At 47.7% G+C, this 19,546-nt stretch overlaps 1 protein-coding gene across 1 annotated transcript in view; it reads left to right on the top strand.

Moving 5' to 3' along the window:
• The window catches only part of ubr4 (ubiquitin protein ligase E3 component n-recognin 4), a 182,047-nt gene that overhangs the window by 18,325 nt on the left and 144,176 nt on the right, over positions 1-19,546 (top strand). The window contains exons 5-13 of the mRNA XM_065020956.1: positions 1,962-2,101; positions 5,938-6,182; positions 6,774-6,898; positions 8,411-8,535; positions 10,583-10,833; positions 11,233-11,341; positions 12,576-12,713; positions 13,636-13,753; positions 19,102-19,289. Coding sequence (XP_064877028.1) covers positions 1,962-2,101; positions 5,938-6,182; positions 6,774-6,898; positions 8,411-8,535; positions 10,583-10,833; positions 11,233-11,341; positions 12,576-12,713; positions 13,636-13,753; positions 19,102-19,289 — 1,439 coding nt within the window. The remainder of the gene's footprint in view (positions 1-1,961; positions 2,102-5,937; positions 6,183-6,773; positions 6,899-8,410; positions 8,536-10,582; positions 10,834-11,232; positions 11,342-12,575; positions 12,714-13,635; positions 13,754-19,101; positions 19,290-19,546) is intronic.

Raw genomic sequence — 19,546 nt, 5'->3', positions numbered from 1 at the left:
AAGGCACTGTAGACCTACAAACCTGTATCTTTTTGTCTGTATGGACCTTGTTTTGCGAACAGTAATTAAGTTTCAATATTTCTTCATGCTGTGTCGCATTATTCAATTGTGTTAACCTCTGTGCAACATGAGTGGTGAGCTAACATGATGCAGTCCAGACTCCCAGGCTAGCAGTGAGTTAGTGGAGCTAACATGATACAGTCCAGACTCCCAGTACAGGCTAGCAGTGAGTTAGTGGAGCTAACATGATGCAGCCCAGACTCCCAGTACAGGCTAGCAGTGAGTTAGTGGAGCTAACATGATGCAGTCCAGACTCCCAGGCTAGCAGTGAGTTAGTGGAGCTAACATGATGCAGTCCAGACTCCCAGGCTAGCAGTGAGTTAGTGGAGCTAACATGATGCAGTCCAGACTCCCAGTACAGGCTAGCAGTGAGTTAGTGGAGCTAACATGATGCAGCCCAGACTCCCAGGCTAGCAGTGAGTTAGTGGAGCTAACATGATGCAGCCCAGACTCCCAGGCTAGCAGTGAGTTAGTGGAGCTAACATGATGCAGCCCAGACTCCCAGGCTAGCAGTGAGTTAGTGGAGCTAACATGATGCAGTCCAGACTCCCAGGCTAGCAGTGAGTTAGTGGAGCTAACATGATGCAGTCCAGACTCCCAGGCTAGCAGTGAGTTAGTGGAGCTAACATGATGCAGTCCAGACTCCCAGGCTAGCAGTGAGTTAGTGGAGCTAACATGATACAGCCCAGACTCTCAGGCTAGCAGTGAGTTAGTGGAGCTAACATGATACAGCCCGGACTCCCAGTACAGGCTAGCAGTGAGTTAGTGGAGCTAACATGATGCAGTCCAGACTCCCAGGCTAGCAGTGAGTTAGTGGAGCTAACATGCTGCAGTCCAGACTCCCAGTACAGGCTAGCAGTGAGTTAGTGGAGCTAACATGATACAGCCCAGACTCTCAGTACAGGCTAGCAGTGAGTTAGTGGAGCTAACATGATGCAGCCCAGACTCTCAGTACAGGCTAGCAGTGAGTTAGTGGAGCTAACATGATGCAGCCCAGACTCCCAGTACAGGCTAGCAGTGAGTTAGTGGAGCTAACATGATGCAGTCCAGACTCCCAGGCTAGCAGTGAGTTAGTGGAGCTAACATGATACAGCCCAGACTCTCAGTACAGGCTAGCAGTGAGTTAGTGGAGCTAACATGATACAGCCCAGACTCTCAGTACAGGCTAGCAGTGAGTTAGTGGAGCTAACATGATGCAGCCCAGACTCTCAGTACAGGCTAGCAGTGAGTTAGTGGAGCTAACATGATGCAGCCCAGACTCCCAGTACAGGCTAGCAGTGGAGCTAGCATGATACAGCCCAGACTCTCAGTACAGGCTAGCAGTGAGTTAGTGGAGCTAACATGATGCAGCCCAGACTCTCAGTACAGGCTAGCAGTGAGTTAGTGGAGCTAACATGATACAGCCCAGACTCTCAGTACAGGCTAGCAGTGAGTTAGTGGAGCTAACATGATACAGCCCAGACTCTCAGTACAGGCTAGCAGTGAGTTAGTGGAGCTAACATGATACAGCCCAGACTCTCAGGCTAGCAGTGCGTTAGTGGAGCTAACATGATACAGCCCAGGCTAGCAGTGAGTTAGTGGAGATAACATGATGCAGCTCAGACTCTCGGTGCAGGCGTAGCATTGGAGCAGGCCAGACTCCCGGTGCAGTGGAGCAGGCATGGTGCAGGCCAGACTCCCAGTGCAGGCTAGCAGTTTCGGTCTACCTTGGGACACTAATGTCTTGTTTTTCTCTGTTAGTCTGTCTCAATCTTTTCTGTCTTTGTATGACCATGCCTGTGTGTTCTGTGTCTCTCCCCAGCAGGAGATTTCCTCTCCCGAGCTGCATGTGTTTGTCTATAGTTTCTATATTGTCAATACCAGTCGGTCTCACTCTGCCCTGTGTCTTCTCCTCCTCTCAGTGGAGGACCAGAAGGAGGTGCTGTCTCCAGTGAACCCTGAGCTGCGACACAAGGAAGTGCAGATGAACTTCTTCAATCAGTTGACCTCTGTGTTCAACCCTGACCTCACCGTGCTGGCCTCTCCCTCAGGACGCACACAGGTCAGTGTAATGGGATTAGCGGAATGTGAACTGTGCAGTAGGGATCGGGAGGAGCGGAATAGGGACTGTGCTTTGGGGAGGAATGGGGACTGGGGATCGGGAGGAGAGGAATGGGGACTGTGCGGTGGGGATCGGGAGGAGCGGAATGGGGACTGTAGGGTGGGGATCGGGAGGAGCGGAATGGGGACTGTGGGGAACTGGAGGAGCGGAATGGGGACTGTGGGGAATGGGGACTGTGCGGTGGGGATCGGGGGACTGTGGAATGGGGACTGTGGGGTGGGGAACGGAGGAGCGGGGAACGGAGGAGCGGGGAACGGGGGAACGGAGGAGCGGGGAACGGAGGAGCGGGGACTGTGGGGAGCGGAATGGGGACTGTGGGGAACGGGAGGAGCGAAATGGGGACTGTGGGGAACGGGAGGAGCGAAATGGGGACTGTGGGGAACGGGAGGAGCGGAATGGGGACTGTGGGGAACGGGAGGAGCGGAATGGGGACTGTGGGGAACGGGAGGAGCGGAATGGGGACTGTGGGGTGGGGATCGGGAGGAGCGGAATGGGGACTGGGGAACTGGAGGAGCGGAATGGGGACTGTGGGGACTGTGCGGTGGGGATCGGGGGGAGCGGAATGGGGACTGTGGGGTGGGGAACGGGGGGAGTGGAAAGGGGTGTTGGGTGGTCCTTTGCATGGGGTGATGTACGTTTCCTTCAATCAGTCTTCCAGATAGATGACACAGGAACCTTGGTATTAAACTCTTTAGTAATAAAATGCAATTGCAGACAGATTCAAATCCAGAGTACCTCAGTAGTCTATCGTAACGATCTGTGTGACGAAACAGGAGACAACACTCTTTATACAATCATATCTTAACACCGTTGCATTGGATTACATACAAAATATCTAAGAAGATGAGAAATACATGACTGTGGTTTCTCTCTACTATCTCGACCTTGAGGCTGTGTGACTATCAATAGGAGCTGTAGATCTCAGCCTGAGAACTAAAGAGGTACATCTACACTACCCAGTTTTTTTCCCCATCATTGTGCATTGCAAGCATACAAAGGTTATCATTACATTTACATTTAAGTCATTTAGCAGACGCTCTTATCCAGAGCGACTTACAAATTGGTGCTTTCACCTTAAGACATCCAGTGGAACAGCCACTTTACAATAGTGCATCTAGGTCTTTTAAGGGGGGAGAAGGATTACTTTATCCTATCCTAGGTATTCCTTAAAGAGGTGGGGTTTCAGGTGTCTCCGGAAGGTGGTGATTGACTCCGCTGTCCTGGCGTCGTGAGGGAGTTTGTTCCACCATTGGGGGGCCAGAGCAGCGAACAGTTTTGACTGGGCTGAGCGGGAACTGTACTTCCTCAGTGGTAGGGAGGCGAGCAGGCCAGAGGTGGATGAACGCAGTGCCCTTGTTTGGGTGTAGGGCCTGATCAGAGCCTGGAGGTACTGAGGTGCCGTTCCCCTCACAGCTCCGTAGGCAAGCACCATGGTCTTGTAGCGGATGCGAGCTTCAACTGGAAGCCAGTGGAGAGAGCGGAGGAGCGGGGTGACGTGAGAGAACTTGGGAAGGTTGAACACCAGACGGGCTGCGGCGTTCTGGATGAGTTGTAGGGGTTTAATGGCACAGGCAGGGAGCCCAGCCAACAGCGAGTTGCAGTAATCCAGACGGGAGATGACAAGTGCCTGGATTAGGACCTGCGCCGCTTCCTGTGTGAGGCAGGGTCGTACTCTGCGGATGTTGTAGAGCATGAACCTACAGGAACGGGCCACCGCCTTGATGTTATTTGAGAACGACAGGGTGTTGTCCAGGATCACGCCAAGGTTCTTAGCGCTCTGGGACGAGGACACAATGGAGTTGTCAACCGTGATGGCGAGATCATGGAACGGGCAGTCCTTCCCCGGGAGGAAGAGCAGCTCCGTCTTGCCGAGGTTCAGCTTGAGGTGATGATCCGTCATCCACACTGATATGTCTGCCAGACATGCAGAGATGCGATTCGCCACCTGGTCGTCAGAAGGGGGAAAGGAGAAGATTAATTGTGTGTCGTCTGCATAGCAATGATAGGAGAGACCATGTGAGGTTATGACAGAGCCAAGTGACTTGGTGTATAGCGAGAATAGGAGAGGGCCTAGAACAGAGCCCTGGGGGACACCAGTGGTTATCACACACATATTATACAGTAATCATGGCATTGGTGTAGCCCCACACGTGCCGCCCTGGGTAACCACCAACTAGGGGCTGTGCAGTGGAACGGGAAGGGCAGAATAGGGACTGTGGAACGGGGAGAGCGGGATGGGGACTGTGGAACGGGGAGAGCTGGATGGGGACTGGAACGGGGAGAGCGGGATGGGGACTGGAACGGGGAGAGCGGGATGGGCAGAATAGGGACTGTGGAACGGGGAGATCCGGATGGGGACTGGAACGGGGAGAGCCGGATGGGGACTGGAACGGGGAGAGCGGAATAGGGACTGGAACGGGGAGAGCGGGACGGGGACTGGAACGGGAGAGCGGGACGGGGACTGTGGAACGGGGAGAGCGGGACGGGGACTGTGGAACGGGGAGAGCGGGACGGGGACTGTGGAACGGGAGAGCGGGAGGGGACTGGGACGGGACTGTGGAACGGGGAGAGAGCGGGACGGGGACTGTGGAACGGGAGAGCGGGACGGGGACTGTGGAACGGGGAGAGCGGGACGGGGGACTGTGGAACGGGAGAGCGGGGCGGGGACTGTGGAACGGGAGAGCGGGACGGGGACTGTGGAACGGGAGAGCCGGACGGGACTGGAACGGGAGAGCCGGACGGGGACTGGAACGGGAGAGCGGGACGGGGACTGCGGAACGGGAGAGCGGGACGGGGACTGCGGAACGGGAGAGCGGGACGGGGACTGCGGGACGGGGGACTGTGGAACGGGGGAGAGCGGGACGGGGACTGTGGAACGGGAGAGCGGGACGGGGACTGTGGAACGGGAGAGCGGGACGGGGACTGTGGAACGGGGAGAGCGGGACGGGGAGAGTGGAACGGGGACTGTAACGGGGAGAGCGGAACGGGGACTGTAACGGGGAGAGCGGGACGGGGACTGGAACGGGAGGGGCGGGACGGGGACTGTGGAACGGGAAGGGCGGAATAGGGACTGGAACGGGAAGGGCGGAATGGGGACTGGAATGGGGAGAGCGGGATGGGGACTGCGGAACGGGCGATGGGGACTGCGGAACGGGGACTGTGGAACGGGAGAGCGGGGCGGGGACTGTGGAACGGGGAGAGCCGAACGGGGACTGGAACGGGGAGAGCCGGACGGGGACTGGAACGGGGAGAGCCGGATGGGGACTGCGGAACGGGGAGAGGGGGATGGGGACTGCGGAACGGGGAGAGGGGGATGGGGACTGCGGAACGGGGAGAGGGGGGATGGGGACTGCGGAACGGGAGAGGGGGGATGGGGACTGTGGAACGGATGGGGACTGTGGAATGGGGAGAGGGGGATGGGGAATGGGGAGAGGGGGATGGGGAGAGGGGGATGGGGACTGGAATGGGGAGAGGGGGACTGCGGAACGGGGAGAGGGGGATGGGGACTGCAGAACGGGGAGAGGGGGATGGGGACTGCGGAACGGGGAGAGGGGGATGGGGACTGCGCAGTCCCTATCCATTTGAAGGGATAGTTACTTAAGTTGTATCTTATTTTTATTTATTTTATTTAACCTTTGTTTTTACTCCCCAAGGGGTCGTTTCATGTCAATTGTATCAAGTATCTGTATCTTCACTTCTAAAACACCAATTTTCTATTTCTTTCTTTCTTATTCAGTCTGATTTACAGTGTTTGTTTTGATGTGCTGTTTGTTTAGGCGGAGAGTGAGAGTGAGGACCAGGCGACGACAGACCAGACCTTCCAGGCCAAAATGAAGAATGCCTTTGTGTCCCAGAACGTGTCCAGTCTCCAGGAATTAGGCGGGTCGGAGAAGTTGCTGCGTGTCTGCCTCAACCTCCCTTACTTCCTGCGCTATATCAACCGGTTCCAGGACGCAGTCTCGGCCAACTCCTTCTTCATCATGCCCGCCACCGTCGGAGACGCAACTGCTGTCCGCAACGGGTAGGTTTGTGGGAATTTTTTTGGGAGGGGGTGCTTTTAGAATTTTTTTCAACAAACCAATTTGTCTCACCTGACGGGTTTCTCTGGTCCTCCAGCATACTGCCCCTCTCTATAAGCAGGCCTGGGCAATTCCAGTCCTCGGGGGGCCTGATTTAGTGTGTGTGTGTGTGTCCCCCCCCCCCACACACACACACACACACACACACACACACACACAAAACCAATTTGTCTCACCTGACAGGTTTCTCTGGTCCTCCAGCATACTGCCCCTCTCTATAAGCAGGCCTGGGCAATTCCAGTCCTCGGGGGGGCCTGATTTAGTGTCTCCCCCATTTTGAGCAAACACACCTGTTTGCATTTTAAACTGAAGATCATGATTAGTTGATTATTGGAGTCAGGTGTGTGAGCTGGGGCATAAGTATGACACCAATCAGGGTCGTCCCCCCCCCCCCCCCCAAGGTTATATATAGCGTGCTCTGTTGCTCTCGCGCCCTGTTTTTTTACACCCTACCCATGTTTACCGCAGTGTTTTTTTCCCCCCTGTGTCTCTGACATTTGTGTGTGTGTGTGTGTGACCTCTGACCTTGTCAGGTTCCACTCCCTGGTGATAGATGTGGCCATGGCCCGGGACACCTTGTCCTTGCCTGTCCTGGAGCCCCTGACTCCTGGGAGACTTCTGGACATGACTGTGTTGGCACTCAGCTGCCTCTACGCAGGTACGCTATTATGGGTTCATGTTGGGTTTCAACTCTGCTTTGGTTATATATATATATAAGTAGTGTACTTGATAGTGCTGAGCGGTTTTAGTACCTTTTTTTTTTTTTAGGTCTTTTCGGGTTATATTATAAACAGATTATCACTGATTTCCATGATTTTATTATATATATATTTTTAACATTAAATTCATTATGTGGGTTGGATGCTGTGACAACACAGAATAAAACCGTTAGTACGAGCCCCATGATGATGGTAGAGACTGCCCATTCCTGCTCATCACATATTAACCACCATTTATTCACTTTACATTTCAGTGGTTTTGTATATTATATTAGTTTATTTTGATGACTTTATTATTGCATTCCAAATCATCATCTCATATCTCTAGAGCTGCTGTCTGTTGTCTGACCGGAAATCACTGTTTCAGAGTAAACAGCTGTGAATACCAATGACTGCTCAACTTATCAATCACTTAATATGTGCTTCTCAGTCGATAATGAATCTATATATAATATGTTTCCCAGTCGATAATGAATCTATATAACATGTGCTTCTCAGTCGATAATGAATCTATATAACATGTGCTTCTCAGTCGATAATGAATCTATATAATGTATTCTTCTCAGTCGATAATGAATCTATATAACATGTGCTTCTCAGTCGATAATGAATCTATATATAATATGTTTCCCAGTCGATAATGAATCTATATAACATGTGCTTCTCAGTCGATAATGAATCTATATAACATGTGCTTCTCAGTCGATAATGAATCTATATAATGTATTCTTCTCAGTCGATAATGAATCTATATAACATGTGCTTCTCAGTCGATAATGAATCTATATAACATGTGCTTCTCAGTCGATAATGAATCTATGTAACATGTGCTTCTCAGTCGATAATGAATCTATATATAATATGTTTCCCAGTCGATAATGAATCTATATAACATGTGCTTCTCAGTCGATAATGAATCTATATATAATATGTTTCCCAGTCGATAATGAATCTATATAACATGTGCTTCTCAGTCAATAATGAATCTATATAACGTGCTTCTCAGTCGATAATGAATCTATATAACATGTGCTTCTCAGTCGATAGTGAATCTATATAACATGTGCTTCTCAGTCAGTCAATAATGAATCTATATAACATGTGCTTCTCAGTCAGTCAATAGTGAATCTATATAACATGTGCTTCTCAGGCAGTCAATAGTGAATCTATATAACATGTGCTTCTCAGTCAATAATGAATCTATATAACATGTGCTTCTCAGTCAGTCAATAGTGAATCTATATAACATGTGCTTCTCAGTCAATAATGAATCTATATAACATGTGCTTCTCAGTCAATAGTGAATCTATATAACATGTGCTTCTCAGTCAGTCAATAGTGAATCTATATAACATGTGCTTCTCAGGCAGTCAATAGTGAATCTATATAACATGTGCTTCTCAGTCAGTCAATAGTGAATCTATATAACATGTGCTTCTCGTCTCCTCCAGGTGTGAGCGTTGCCACGTGCATGGCCATCCTGCAGGTGGGCAGCGGCCTGCAGCTTCGCACAGCCTCCACCAGCTCCAAAGAAGAGGACTATGAAAATGACGCTGCTACCATCGTACAGAAATGTGTAAGTATATACATGAGTGTTTTATATAAAACATTCAATTAAGAACACTTTTTTTTGTTTTGCTGCCCTCAGAACAGCCTTCATTTATCAGGGCGTGGACTCTTGTGGACTCCACAAGGTGTCTAAAGCGTTCCACAGGGACGCTGGCCTCATGTGGACTCCACAAGGTGTCGAAAGTGTTCCACAGGGACGCTGGCCTCGTGTGGACTCCACGAGGTGTCGAAAGCGTTCCACAGGGATGCTGGCCTCATCTGGACTCTACAAGGTGTCGAAAGTGTTCCACAGGGATGCTGGCCTCATGTGGACTCCACAAGGTGTCTAAAGCGTTCCACAGGGATGCTGGCCTCATGTGGACTCCACAAGGTGTCGAAAGCTTTCCACAGGGACGCTGGCCTCATCTGGACTCTACAAGGTGTCGAAAGTGTTCCACAGGGACGCTGGCCTCGTGTGGACTCCACAAGGTGTCGAAAGCTTTCCACAGGGACGCTGGCCTCATCTGGACTCCACAAGGTGTCGAAAGTGTTCCACAGGGACGCTGGCCTCATCTGGACTCCACGAGGTGTCGAAAGCGTTCCACAGGGATGCTGGCCTCATCTGGACTCCACAAGGTGTTGAAAGCTTTCCACAGGGACGCTGGCCTCAGGTGGACTCTTATTTGGATGTCCTTTGGGTGGTGGGCCGTTCTTGATCCAAACGGGAAACTGTTGAGCGTGAAAAACCCAGCAGCGTTGCAGTTCTTGACACAAACTGGTGCGCCTGGCACCTACTACCACACCCCGTTCAAAGGCACTTTTTAATGTTTTGTCTTGCCCATTCACCCTCTGAATGGATATTTAGTCTTGCCCGTTCACCCTCTGAATGGATATTTAGTCTTGCCCGTTCACCCTCTGAATGGATATTTAGTCTTGCCCATTCACCCTCTGAATGGATATTTAGTCTTGCCCATTCACCCTCTGAATGGATATTTAGTCTTGCCCATTCACCCTCCGAATGGATATTTAGTCTTGCCCATTCACCCTCCGAATGGATATTTAGTCTTGCCCATTCACCCTCCGAATGGATATTTAGTCTTGCCCATTCACCCTCTGAATGGATATTTAGTCTTGCCCATTCACCCTCTGAATGGATATTTAGTCTTGCCCATTCACCCTCCGAATGGATATTTAGTCTTGCCCATTCACCCTCCGAATGGATATTTAGTCTTGCCCGTTCACCCTCCGAATGGATATTTAGTCTTGCCCGTTCACCCTCCGAATGGATATTTAGTCTTGCCCGTTCACCCTCTGAATGGATATTTAGTCTTGCCCGTTCACCCTCTGAATGGATATTTAGTCTTGCCCATTCACCCTCTGAATGGATATTTAGTCTTGCCCGTTCACCCTCTGAATGGATATTTAGTCTTGCCCATTCACCCTCTGAATGGATATTTAGTCTTGCCCGTTCACCCTCTGAATGGATATTTAGTCTTGCCCGTTCACCCTCTGAATGGATATTTAGTCTTGCCCATTCACCCTCCGAATGGATATTTAGTCTTGCCCATTCACCCTCCGAATGGATATTTAGTCTTGCCCATTCACCCTCTGAATGGATATTTAGTCTTGCCCATTCACCCTCTGAATGGATATTTAGTCTTGCCCATTCACCCTCTGAATGGATATTTAGTCTTGCCCATTCACCCTCTGAATGGATATTTAGTCTTGCCCATTCACCCTCTGAATGGCACACGTACACAATCCATGTCTCAATTGTCTCAAGGCTTAAAAATCCTTCTTTAACCTTCATCTACACTGATTTTGAAGTGGATTTAAGAGGTGACTTCAATAAGGGATCATATCTCTCACCTGAATTCACCTGGTCGGTCTATGACATGGAAAGAGCAGGTGTTAATGTTTTGTAAACTCAGTGTGTAATTTTAAACCCCCCCCCCCCCCCCAAAACAAATAAAAAATAATCCCCTACTTTTAATAAATAGGATATTAGGAAACACATTCTTGTCTTCTGATTTGAGTTAATTTCTTATGGTTTTAATGTGTGTTTTTCCAAACAGCTGGACATCTACGAAATGATCGGCCAGGCCATCAGCAGCTCCCGCAGAGCTGGAGGAGAGCATTACCAGAACTTCCAGCTGCTGGGCGCGTGGTGTCTGCTGAACAGCCTCTACCTGATCCTCAACCTGAGTCCCACGACCCTGGCTGACAAGGGCAAGGAGAAGGACCCTCTGGCCGCGCTCAGGGTCCGAGACATAGCCGCCCGCACCAAGGACGGAGCAGGCTCCCCTAAACTGGGCCCGGCCAAAGGGTGGGTAGCTCTCTGGTGGTTAGAAACGATTTAGATATGTGCTGTTAAGAATGTAACGGTTATGAAAGTTGTATTGTCAGCTTTGTTTTGTATTTAAACGCGGCTTTAAACGTGTACACGACACTGCAACAACATTTCCCCTTGGGGACAATAAAGTCAGTCAGTAAGTGGTTAAATGGTAAGATTGCATACAGCAATCTCCATGAAACTCAAATTAATTGCTAACTAAAGATCCTAATTTAAACTGTTTACATTTACAAGCAATATTGAACTATTTGAGAATATATTTTTCATTTTCAAACTTTGGATCTGAAAGTATCAAAGAAAGACTGATTTAAAACAATAATTGTAAAAAACCTGTTTGCGGTTTCATTGAGACTCTCTGTTGTCTTGTCTCAGACATCAAGGCTTTGGTGTCCTGTCTGTGATCCTGGCGAACCACTCCATCAAACTGCTCACCTCCCTTTTCCAAGACCTGCAGGTGGAGGCTCTGCACCGGGTCAGTGCAGTAAGTAACAACCCCCCCCCCCACCAGCACCACAATGTTTAAATAGTCCCAAAACGTCTACAATTGTGACATGTACATAAGCGCTTCTTATCAAACCGGGACACAAACATTTCAAAAGTATGTTCTCAGGCTAACACCCAAATATACCCCTGATAGATTAATGATTTATGTAAAGATATGATTTATCAGTAGCAATCCAGCCCACACATATATATGGATCAATCACTATTTTCATAATTTATGATGATTCTTATGTTCGAGACCCAGTGAAACTCCAGCCCTCTTTCTCTCCCCCCATTATTTCTCTCTCCCTCCCCTTTGTCTGCATCTCCCTCTGCCCCCTCCCTCTCTCCCTCTGCTTCCCTCTGCCCCCCCTCCCTCTCTTCTCTCCGCTCCCCCTCTCTCTCTCTCCGCTCCCCCTCCCTCTCTTCTCTCCGATCCCCTCCCTCTTCTCTCCCCCTCCTCTCTCCCTCTCTTCTCTCCGATCCCCTCCCTCTCTTCTCTCCGATCCCCCTCCCTCTCTTCTCTCCGATCCCCCTCCCTCTCTTCCCTCCGATCCCCCTCCCTCTCTTCTCTCCGATCCCCTCCCTCCCTTCTTCTCTCGATCCCCCTCTCTCTTCTCTCCCCCCCTCCTCTCTTCTCTCCGATCCCCTCCTTCTCTTCTCTCCGCCCCCCTCTCTTTCTTCTCTTCTCTCCGCCCCCCTCTCTTCTCTCTCCCCCCTCTTCTCTTCTCTCCGCCCCCCTCTTCTCTTCTCTCCGCCCCCCTCTTCTCTTCTCTCCGCCCCCTCTCTCTCTCTCCCCCCCTCTTCTCTTCTCTCCGCCCCCCTCTTCTCTTCTCTCTCTCTCTCCGCCCCTCTCTTCTCTTCTCTCTCTCTTCTCTTCTCTCCGCCCCCTCTTCTCTTCCTCCGCTCCCCTCCTTCTCTTCTCTCCGCTCCTCTCCGCTCCCCCTCCTCTCTCTCTCTCCGCTCCCCCTCCTCTCTTCTCTCCCCTCCCCCTTCTCTTCTCTCCGCCCCCTCCTCTCTTCTCTCCGCCCCCTCTTCTCTTCTCTCCTTCTTTCCCTTCTCTTCTCTCCGCCCCCCCTCTTCTCTTCTCTCCGCCCCGCCCCTCTTTCTTCCTCTCTTCTCTCTCCCCTTTCTCTTCTCTCTCTCCCCCCTCTTCTCTCTTCTCTCCGCCCCCTCTCTTCTCTCCCACCCCCTCTCTTCTCTCCACCCCCTTCTCTCTCTTCTCTCCCCAGGGTTGGGCAAGTGACGGTCCCCCAGCAGAACTCAACATCATGGCGCAGAACACCTCCACCCAGAGGGTTCAGAGACTCCTGGACTCTGTTCCCCTTACCAACCTGCTGTTCAACCTTCTGTCCACCTCTTACAAGAAGGTACTAAACTGTTTATAACTTTTTTTAATATGTGTATATATATACAAAAACATACTAAACAAAAACAGAAACCATACGTGCAAAAAGCTTATTTCTCTCATTTTGTGCGCAATTGTTTTATTTTTACGTCCCTGTTAGTGAACATTTCTCCTTTGCCAAGATAATCCATCCACCTGACAGGTGTGGCATATCAAGAAGCTGATTAAACAATAGGACCATTACACAGGTGCACCTTGTGCTGGGGACAATGGAAAAAGGGCCACTCTTAAAAATGTGCAGTTGTGTCACACAAGATTCAACCCCACAGACACGTGCTGAAGGCTGCAGCACCAAACCAGCCAGGCCACACCGACAGTTTATATATATATATTTTTTTACTACGGTTTTACCACACTGTGGTCATCATGTGGTTTTACCACACTGTGGTCATCATGTGGTTTTACCACACTGTGGTCACCATGTGGTTTTACCACACTGTGGTCACCATGTGGTTTTACCACACTGTGGTCACCGTGTGGTTTTACCACACTGTGGTCACCATGTGGTTTTACCACACTGTGGTCACCATGTGGTTTTACCACACTGTGGTCACCATGTGGTTTTACCACACTGTGGTCACCATGTGGTTTTACCACACTGTGGTCACCGTGTGGTTTTACCACACTGTGGTCACCATGTGGTTTTACCACGCTGTGGTCACCATGTGGTTTTACCACGCTGTGGTCACCGTGTGGTCACCGTGCGTGTGGTCACCGTGTGGTCACCATGTCTACTGCTCCTCCAGTAAATGATGATTTCAATCAGCCGCTCAGTCCTCATGTTCTATCTCTGCTTCTAATACAAAAAGCATTGAAAGCTTTGAAAAACGCTGTGCCTGGCATGCTGATAATGCCTGCGTTTGACGTGTCTCCTCCCCCCCCAGGCCTGTGTCCTGCAGCGTCAGAGGAAAGGCTCGGTTAGCAGTGATGCCAGTGCCTCGACAGACTCCAACACCTACTATGAAGATGACTTCAGCAGCACAGAGGAAGACAGCAGTCAAGGTACTGCCCCCTATCCCTTCCCCTCATCTCTGTTTCTCTCTCTCTCTCTCTCTCTCTCTCTGTTTCTCTCTCTGTTTCTGTCTCTCTCTCCCCCCCCCTCCACGTCATAAAGAACAGCATCACTTCTCATCTCCTGTCACGAGGGCTGAGAGCTTCCAAGTCATTATTATAATATTTGTAAAACCCTTGATGCCAACCACATATACACAAATCAGAGATAAAAAAAATGTACTTTAAGATATTAGACAGAGTAGATGAAAGTAGTCTGTGTACCAGATCTGATAACCTTTATGAAGTGTAATGTTCCTGTGTGTGTGTGTGTGTGTGTGTGTGTATGCCTTCTGAAAGCTGTGTGTTTGTTTTTAACCTGTGTATCTGGGCTAGCGTCAGAGTCAGGCCTGAGAAGAGTGAAGAATGTGTTCAGGCAGTTCTTGTGCGTTGCGGGACTCTGTAAAATCACCACAGGGGGAAATAGCAGCCGCAGCAACAGAGGTTAGACGGCAGTGGAGGTCGGTGTCACTTTAAATCGGAGGAGGATGGGCTCATTTTGTAATGGAATAAATGGAACGTTAAATCCAACGCATTACAGTGACCACGTCCTTCGGTTTTTAAAGTGACACCAACCTCCGCTGGTCAGAAGTCAGATGTATGACAACTGAGACAGAATCTCACACACACAACTTGTAATGCAATAAATCAGAGATAAACATGTACTTTAAGATATTAGACAGAGTAGATGAAAGTGGTCTGTGCACCAGATCTGATCCACAGGCATTAGTAGTGTATGTGAGTATATACAGTTGATGTCTGAAGTTTATATACTCCTTAGCCAAATACATTTAAACTCAGTTTTTCACAATTCCTGACATTTAATCCGAGTTAAAAAAAAAATCCCTCTCTCATTAAGTAAGTTAGGATCACCACTTTATTTTAAGAATGTAAAATGTCAACTAATTCTTTCTACTATTACTCTATTTCAGCTTTAATTTCTTTCATCACACGCCCAGTGGGTAAGAAGTTTACATACACTTAATTAGTATTTGGTAGCATTGCCTTTAAGTTGTTTCACTTGGGTCAAATGTCCCACAATAAGTTGGGTGTATTTTGGCCCATTCCTTTTGACAGAGCTGGTGTAACCGAGTCAGGTTTGTAGGCCTCCTTGCTCCACACGCTTTTTCAGTTCTGCCCAAATTTTCTATAGTATTGAGGTTAGGTCTTTGTGATGGCCACTCCAATACCTTGACTTTGTTGTCCTTAAGCCATTTTGCCACAACTTTAGAAATATGCTTGGAGTCATTGTCCATTTGGAAGACATTTGTGACCAAGCTTTAACTTCCTGACTGATGTCTTGAGATGTTGCTTCAATATATCCACATAATTTTCCTCCTCATGATTCCATCTATTTTGTGAAGTGCACCAGTCCCTCATGCAGCAAAGCGCCCCCACAACATGATGCTACCACCCCGTGCTTCACGGTTGGGATGGTGTTCTTCGGCTTGCAAGCCTCCCCCTTTTTCCTCCAAACATAACGATGGTCATTATGGCCAAACAGTTCTATTTTTGTTTCATCAGACCAGAGGACATTTCTCCAAAAAGTACAATCTTTGTCCCCATGTGCAGTTGCAAACCGTTGTCTGGCTTTTTTATGATGGTTTTGGAGTAGTGGCTTCTTCCTTGCTGAGCGGCCTTTCAGGTTATGTCGATATAGGACTCGTTTTACTGTGGATAAAGATACTTTTCTACCTGTTTCCTCCAGCATCTTCACAAGGTCCTTTGCTATTGTTCTGGGATTGATTTGCACTTTTCGCACCCCAGTACGTTCATGTCTAGGAGACAGAACGCGTCTCCTTCCTGAGCGGTATAACGGTTGCGTGGTCCCATGGTGTTTATACTTGCGTACTATTGTTTGTACAGATGAACGTGGTACCTTCAGGCATTTGGAAATTGCTCCCAAGGATGAACCAGACTTGTGGAGGTCTACAATATTTTATCTGAGGTCTTGGCTGATTTCTTTTGATTTTCCCATGATGTCAAGCAAAGAGGCACTGAGTTTGAAGGTAGGCCTTGAAGTACATCCACATGTACACCTCCAATTGATCAAATGATGTCAATTAGCCTATCAGAAGCTTCTAAAGCCATGACATCATTTTCTGGACTTTCCCAAGCTGTTTAAGGGCACAGTCAACTTAGAGTATGTACACTTCTGACCCACTGGAATTGTGATAAATTGAATTATAAGTGAAATAATCTGTCTGTAAACAATTGTTGGAAAAATGACTTGTGTCATGCACCAAGTAGATGTCCTAACCGACTGGCCAAAACTATAGTTTGTTAACAAGAAATGTGTGGAGTGGTTGAAAAATGAATTTTAATGACTCCAACCTAAGTGAATGTAAACTTCCGACTTCAAATATATATATATATATATATATATATCCTTATTATAAAGCATGCCATGTAGCAGACACTTATATCATAAACAACTTACAGTCCAGTGAGTGCAGACATTTTTTTTGTGTATGTGGCCTCAGCGGAAATCAAACACACGACCTTGGTGTTACTAGAGCCATGCTCTTACCAATTGAGCTACCTCACAGGACCGTCTCCACCCACTATAGCAGTGTTATACTCTTACCAACTGAGCCACCGTCTCCACCCACTATAGCAGTGTTTATATTATACTCTTACCAACTGAGCCACCATCTCCACCCACTATAGCAGTGTTATATTATACTCTTACCAACTGAGCCACCGTCTCCACCCACTATAGCAGTGTTTATATTATACTCTTACCAACTGAGCCACCGTCTCCACCCACTATAGCAGTGTTATATTATACTCTTACCAACTGAGCCACCATCTCCACCCACTATAGAAGTGTTTATATTTCAGCAGCAGAGAGAAGACAGAGGACAGCAAGAACAGCTAATGTTTCAGGTCAGCAGCTAGCTTTCTGTCCCTTAGGTCACACCGTAGTTTACACCTCGCAGTCAATGGTTAATTTGCTTACTTTATTGTATGAACCACAATAAAGTTCGATTTTTGGACTGGGGCGCCACCACCCAGGCTGAGTAGAGGCAGTAGCATCAGAGTCCTAGAAATACAGACTTCCCGAGAGAGATGGAGAATTTTGACGGGTTCTATGTTGGCATCAAAAGTTCCGAGACAATAGTTGGAACACAAATTAGATTGCCCTGAAAGTTTTGTTGCCTACACAATCTCTGTATTTCTTAGTCTCTGAGTAGAGCCGAATGTAAGCCTCACATAATCCAATATCCTAAATATGCCATAAAATACTTTTATCATACCCCTTTTTGATGCATGCTATTATATGCATTTTTAATCTCAGCTTCAGTTGATGAGTAGTTTACTTGCGATCACTTGTCGTGGCATGTGTGACAGCAGGCCAATTGCACCAAAGGTTTTTTTTGCCATCGTTCTGACCTTGTGAATGGTTATGGCAGTGTGATGAAGGTTAAATGTAACTCTATGGTGGCTAAATGTAGCCTGGTGTTACGAGACTATTGTTATGATGGCTAAGTGTACTGTTATCAATGCTAAATGGCTGCGTTTACACAGGCTGTCCAATCACAGCAGGTCTTTTTCAGCGATTTAAAAAAAATAAATTATATGATTAGTCAAAAGAACAATTAGTGAAAATAAATATCAGAATCGGGCTGCCTGAGTAAACACAGCCAATGTAGTCTTATGAAGTCTACATTTTGCCTGCTGTTATGAAGGCTAAATGTTGTCTTGCAAAGACTAATGTAGTGTTATGAAGGCCTAATGTAGTGTTATGAAGGCCTAATGTAGTGTTATGAAGGCCTAATGTAGTGTTATGAAGGCTAAATGTTGTCTTGCAAAGACTAATGTAGTGTTATGAAGGCCTAATGTAGTGTTATGAAGGCCTAATGTAGTGTTATGAAGGCCTAATGTAGTGTTATGAAGGCCTAATGAAGGCCTAATGTAGTGTTATGAAGGCCTAATGTAGTGTTATGAAGGCCTAATGTAGTGTTATGAAGGCCTAATGTAGTGTTACGAAGGCCTAATGTAGTGTTACGAAGGCCTAATGTAGTGTTATGAAGGCCTAATGAAGGCCTAATGTAGTGTTATGAAGGCCTAATGTAGTGTTATGAAGGCCTAATGTAGTGTTACGAAGGCCTAATGTAGTGTTACGAAGGCCTAATGTAGTGTTACGAAGGCCTAATGTAGTGCGTTACGAAGGCCTAATGTAGTGCGTTACGAAGGCCTAATGTAGTGCGTTACGAAGGCCTAATGTAGTGCGTTACGAAGGCCTAATGTAGTGCGTTACGAAGGCCTAATGTAGTGCGTTACGAAGGCCTAATGTAGTGCGTTACGAAGGCCTAATGTAGTGCGTTACGAAGGCCTAATGTAGTGCGTTACGAAGGCCTAATGTAGTGCGTTAAGCACTGCAAAAAAATAATGTAAATCTTACCTCGATTGTTATATGGTATTGAGATGAAGTTACAGTGGCTTGTTCCGAGTTGATTTTGCGCACCCAGAAAACATCTCGTTTTAAGATATTCTGACTTGTTCCGAGTTGATTTTGCGCACCCAGAAAACATCTCGTTTTAAGATATTCTGACTTGTTCCGATTGATTTTGCGACCCAGAAAACATCTCGTTTTAAGATATTCTGACTTGTTCCGAGTTGATTTTGCGCACCCAGAAAACATCTCGTTTTAAGATATTCTGACTTGTTCCGAGTTGATTTTGCGCACCCAGAAAACATCTCGTTTTAAGATATTCTGACTTGTTCCGAGTTGATTTTGCACACCCAGAAAACATCTCGTTTTAAGATATTCTGACTTGTTCCGAGTTGATTTTGCGCACCCAGAAAACATCTCGTTTTAAGATATTCTGACTTGTTTCGAGCCTTTAAAAAAAAAAAAGTTAAAGCGTTATCTGCCAGTCCACTAAGATAATTTGCTTAAGATCAAATGTCTTTAAAATAAGATTTTCTTATCCCCAATTTGTATCAATTCTTCAAAAATAAAAAAAAGTTTTAAGTAAGCAGAATGATTAGCCATGGCGCTAAGATAATTTACCTTAGTAGAACATCAAGTCAATACATTCTAATGGTAAGAGATTTCTAGGTAAGATAAACGTTTTTTTTTTTTTTTTTTGCTGTGTGACGGCTAAATGTCGTGTTTCAAATACTAATTTAATGCAACGTTACGAAGGCTAAACGAGAGAGAGAGCTGACTTAGGACATGACTATAGAGGCCGTAGGATGATGGCAGTGCTTTGTATAGACGGCATGTTAGAACTGAACCCTGAGACATGGCCGTCTGTGTGTAACCTCGTGTCCTACCCGTCCTGGTCCAGATGACGACAGCGAGCCCATCTTGGGCCTGTGGTTCGAGGAGACCATCTCGCCAACTAAAGACAAGGTGGCTCCCCCACCACCTCCCCCACCCCCGCCCCTGGAGACCTCTCCCAGACTGAAGAGCCCTTCCAAGCAGAACGCAGGAGAGAACGGGAACATCCTGGCCGGGCGCAAGGACCCCGAACTGGTGAGGCCTTAGGGTTGTTAGGAAACACAACATGGACTTGAAAATGTAATCTATAGTAACAGGCATGTGGTCTGATTTCTGTACACTTCTCCCAATGTGTCCAGTAGTCTGTCGTTTTGAACCCTGAACAAGGCAGTTTAACCCCACTGTTCCTAGGCCGTCATTGAACATTTAGAATTTGTTCTTAAGCTGACTTGCCTAGTTTAAGTAAAGGTAAAATAAATAGTTTGAAAAAAGAAAAGGGCTGGTGGAAGGAA

Source organism: Oncorhynchus nerka, linkage group LG7 (genome assembly GCF_034236695.1).
Source record: "Oncorhynchus nerka isolate Pitt River linkage group LG7, Oner_Uvic_2.0, whole genome shotgun sequence".
In the NCBI taxonomy this organism is placed as follows: domain Eukaryota; kingdom Metazoa; phylum Chordata; class Actinopteri; order Salmoniformes; family Salmonidae; genus Oncorhynchus; species Oncorhynchus nerka.
The sequence above is the reverse complement of the archived record's forward strand: the minus strand, read 5'-3'. Positions and strand labels throughout refer to the sequence as shown.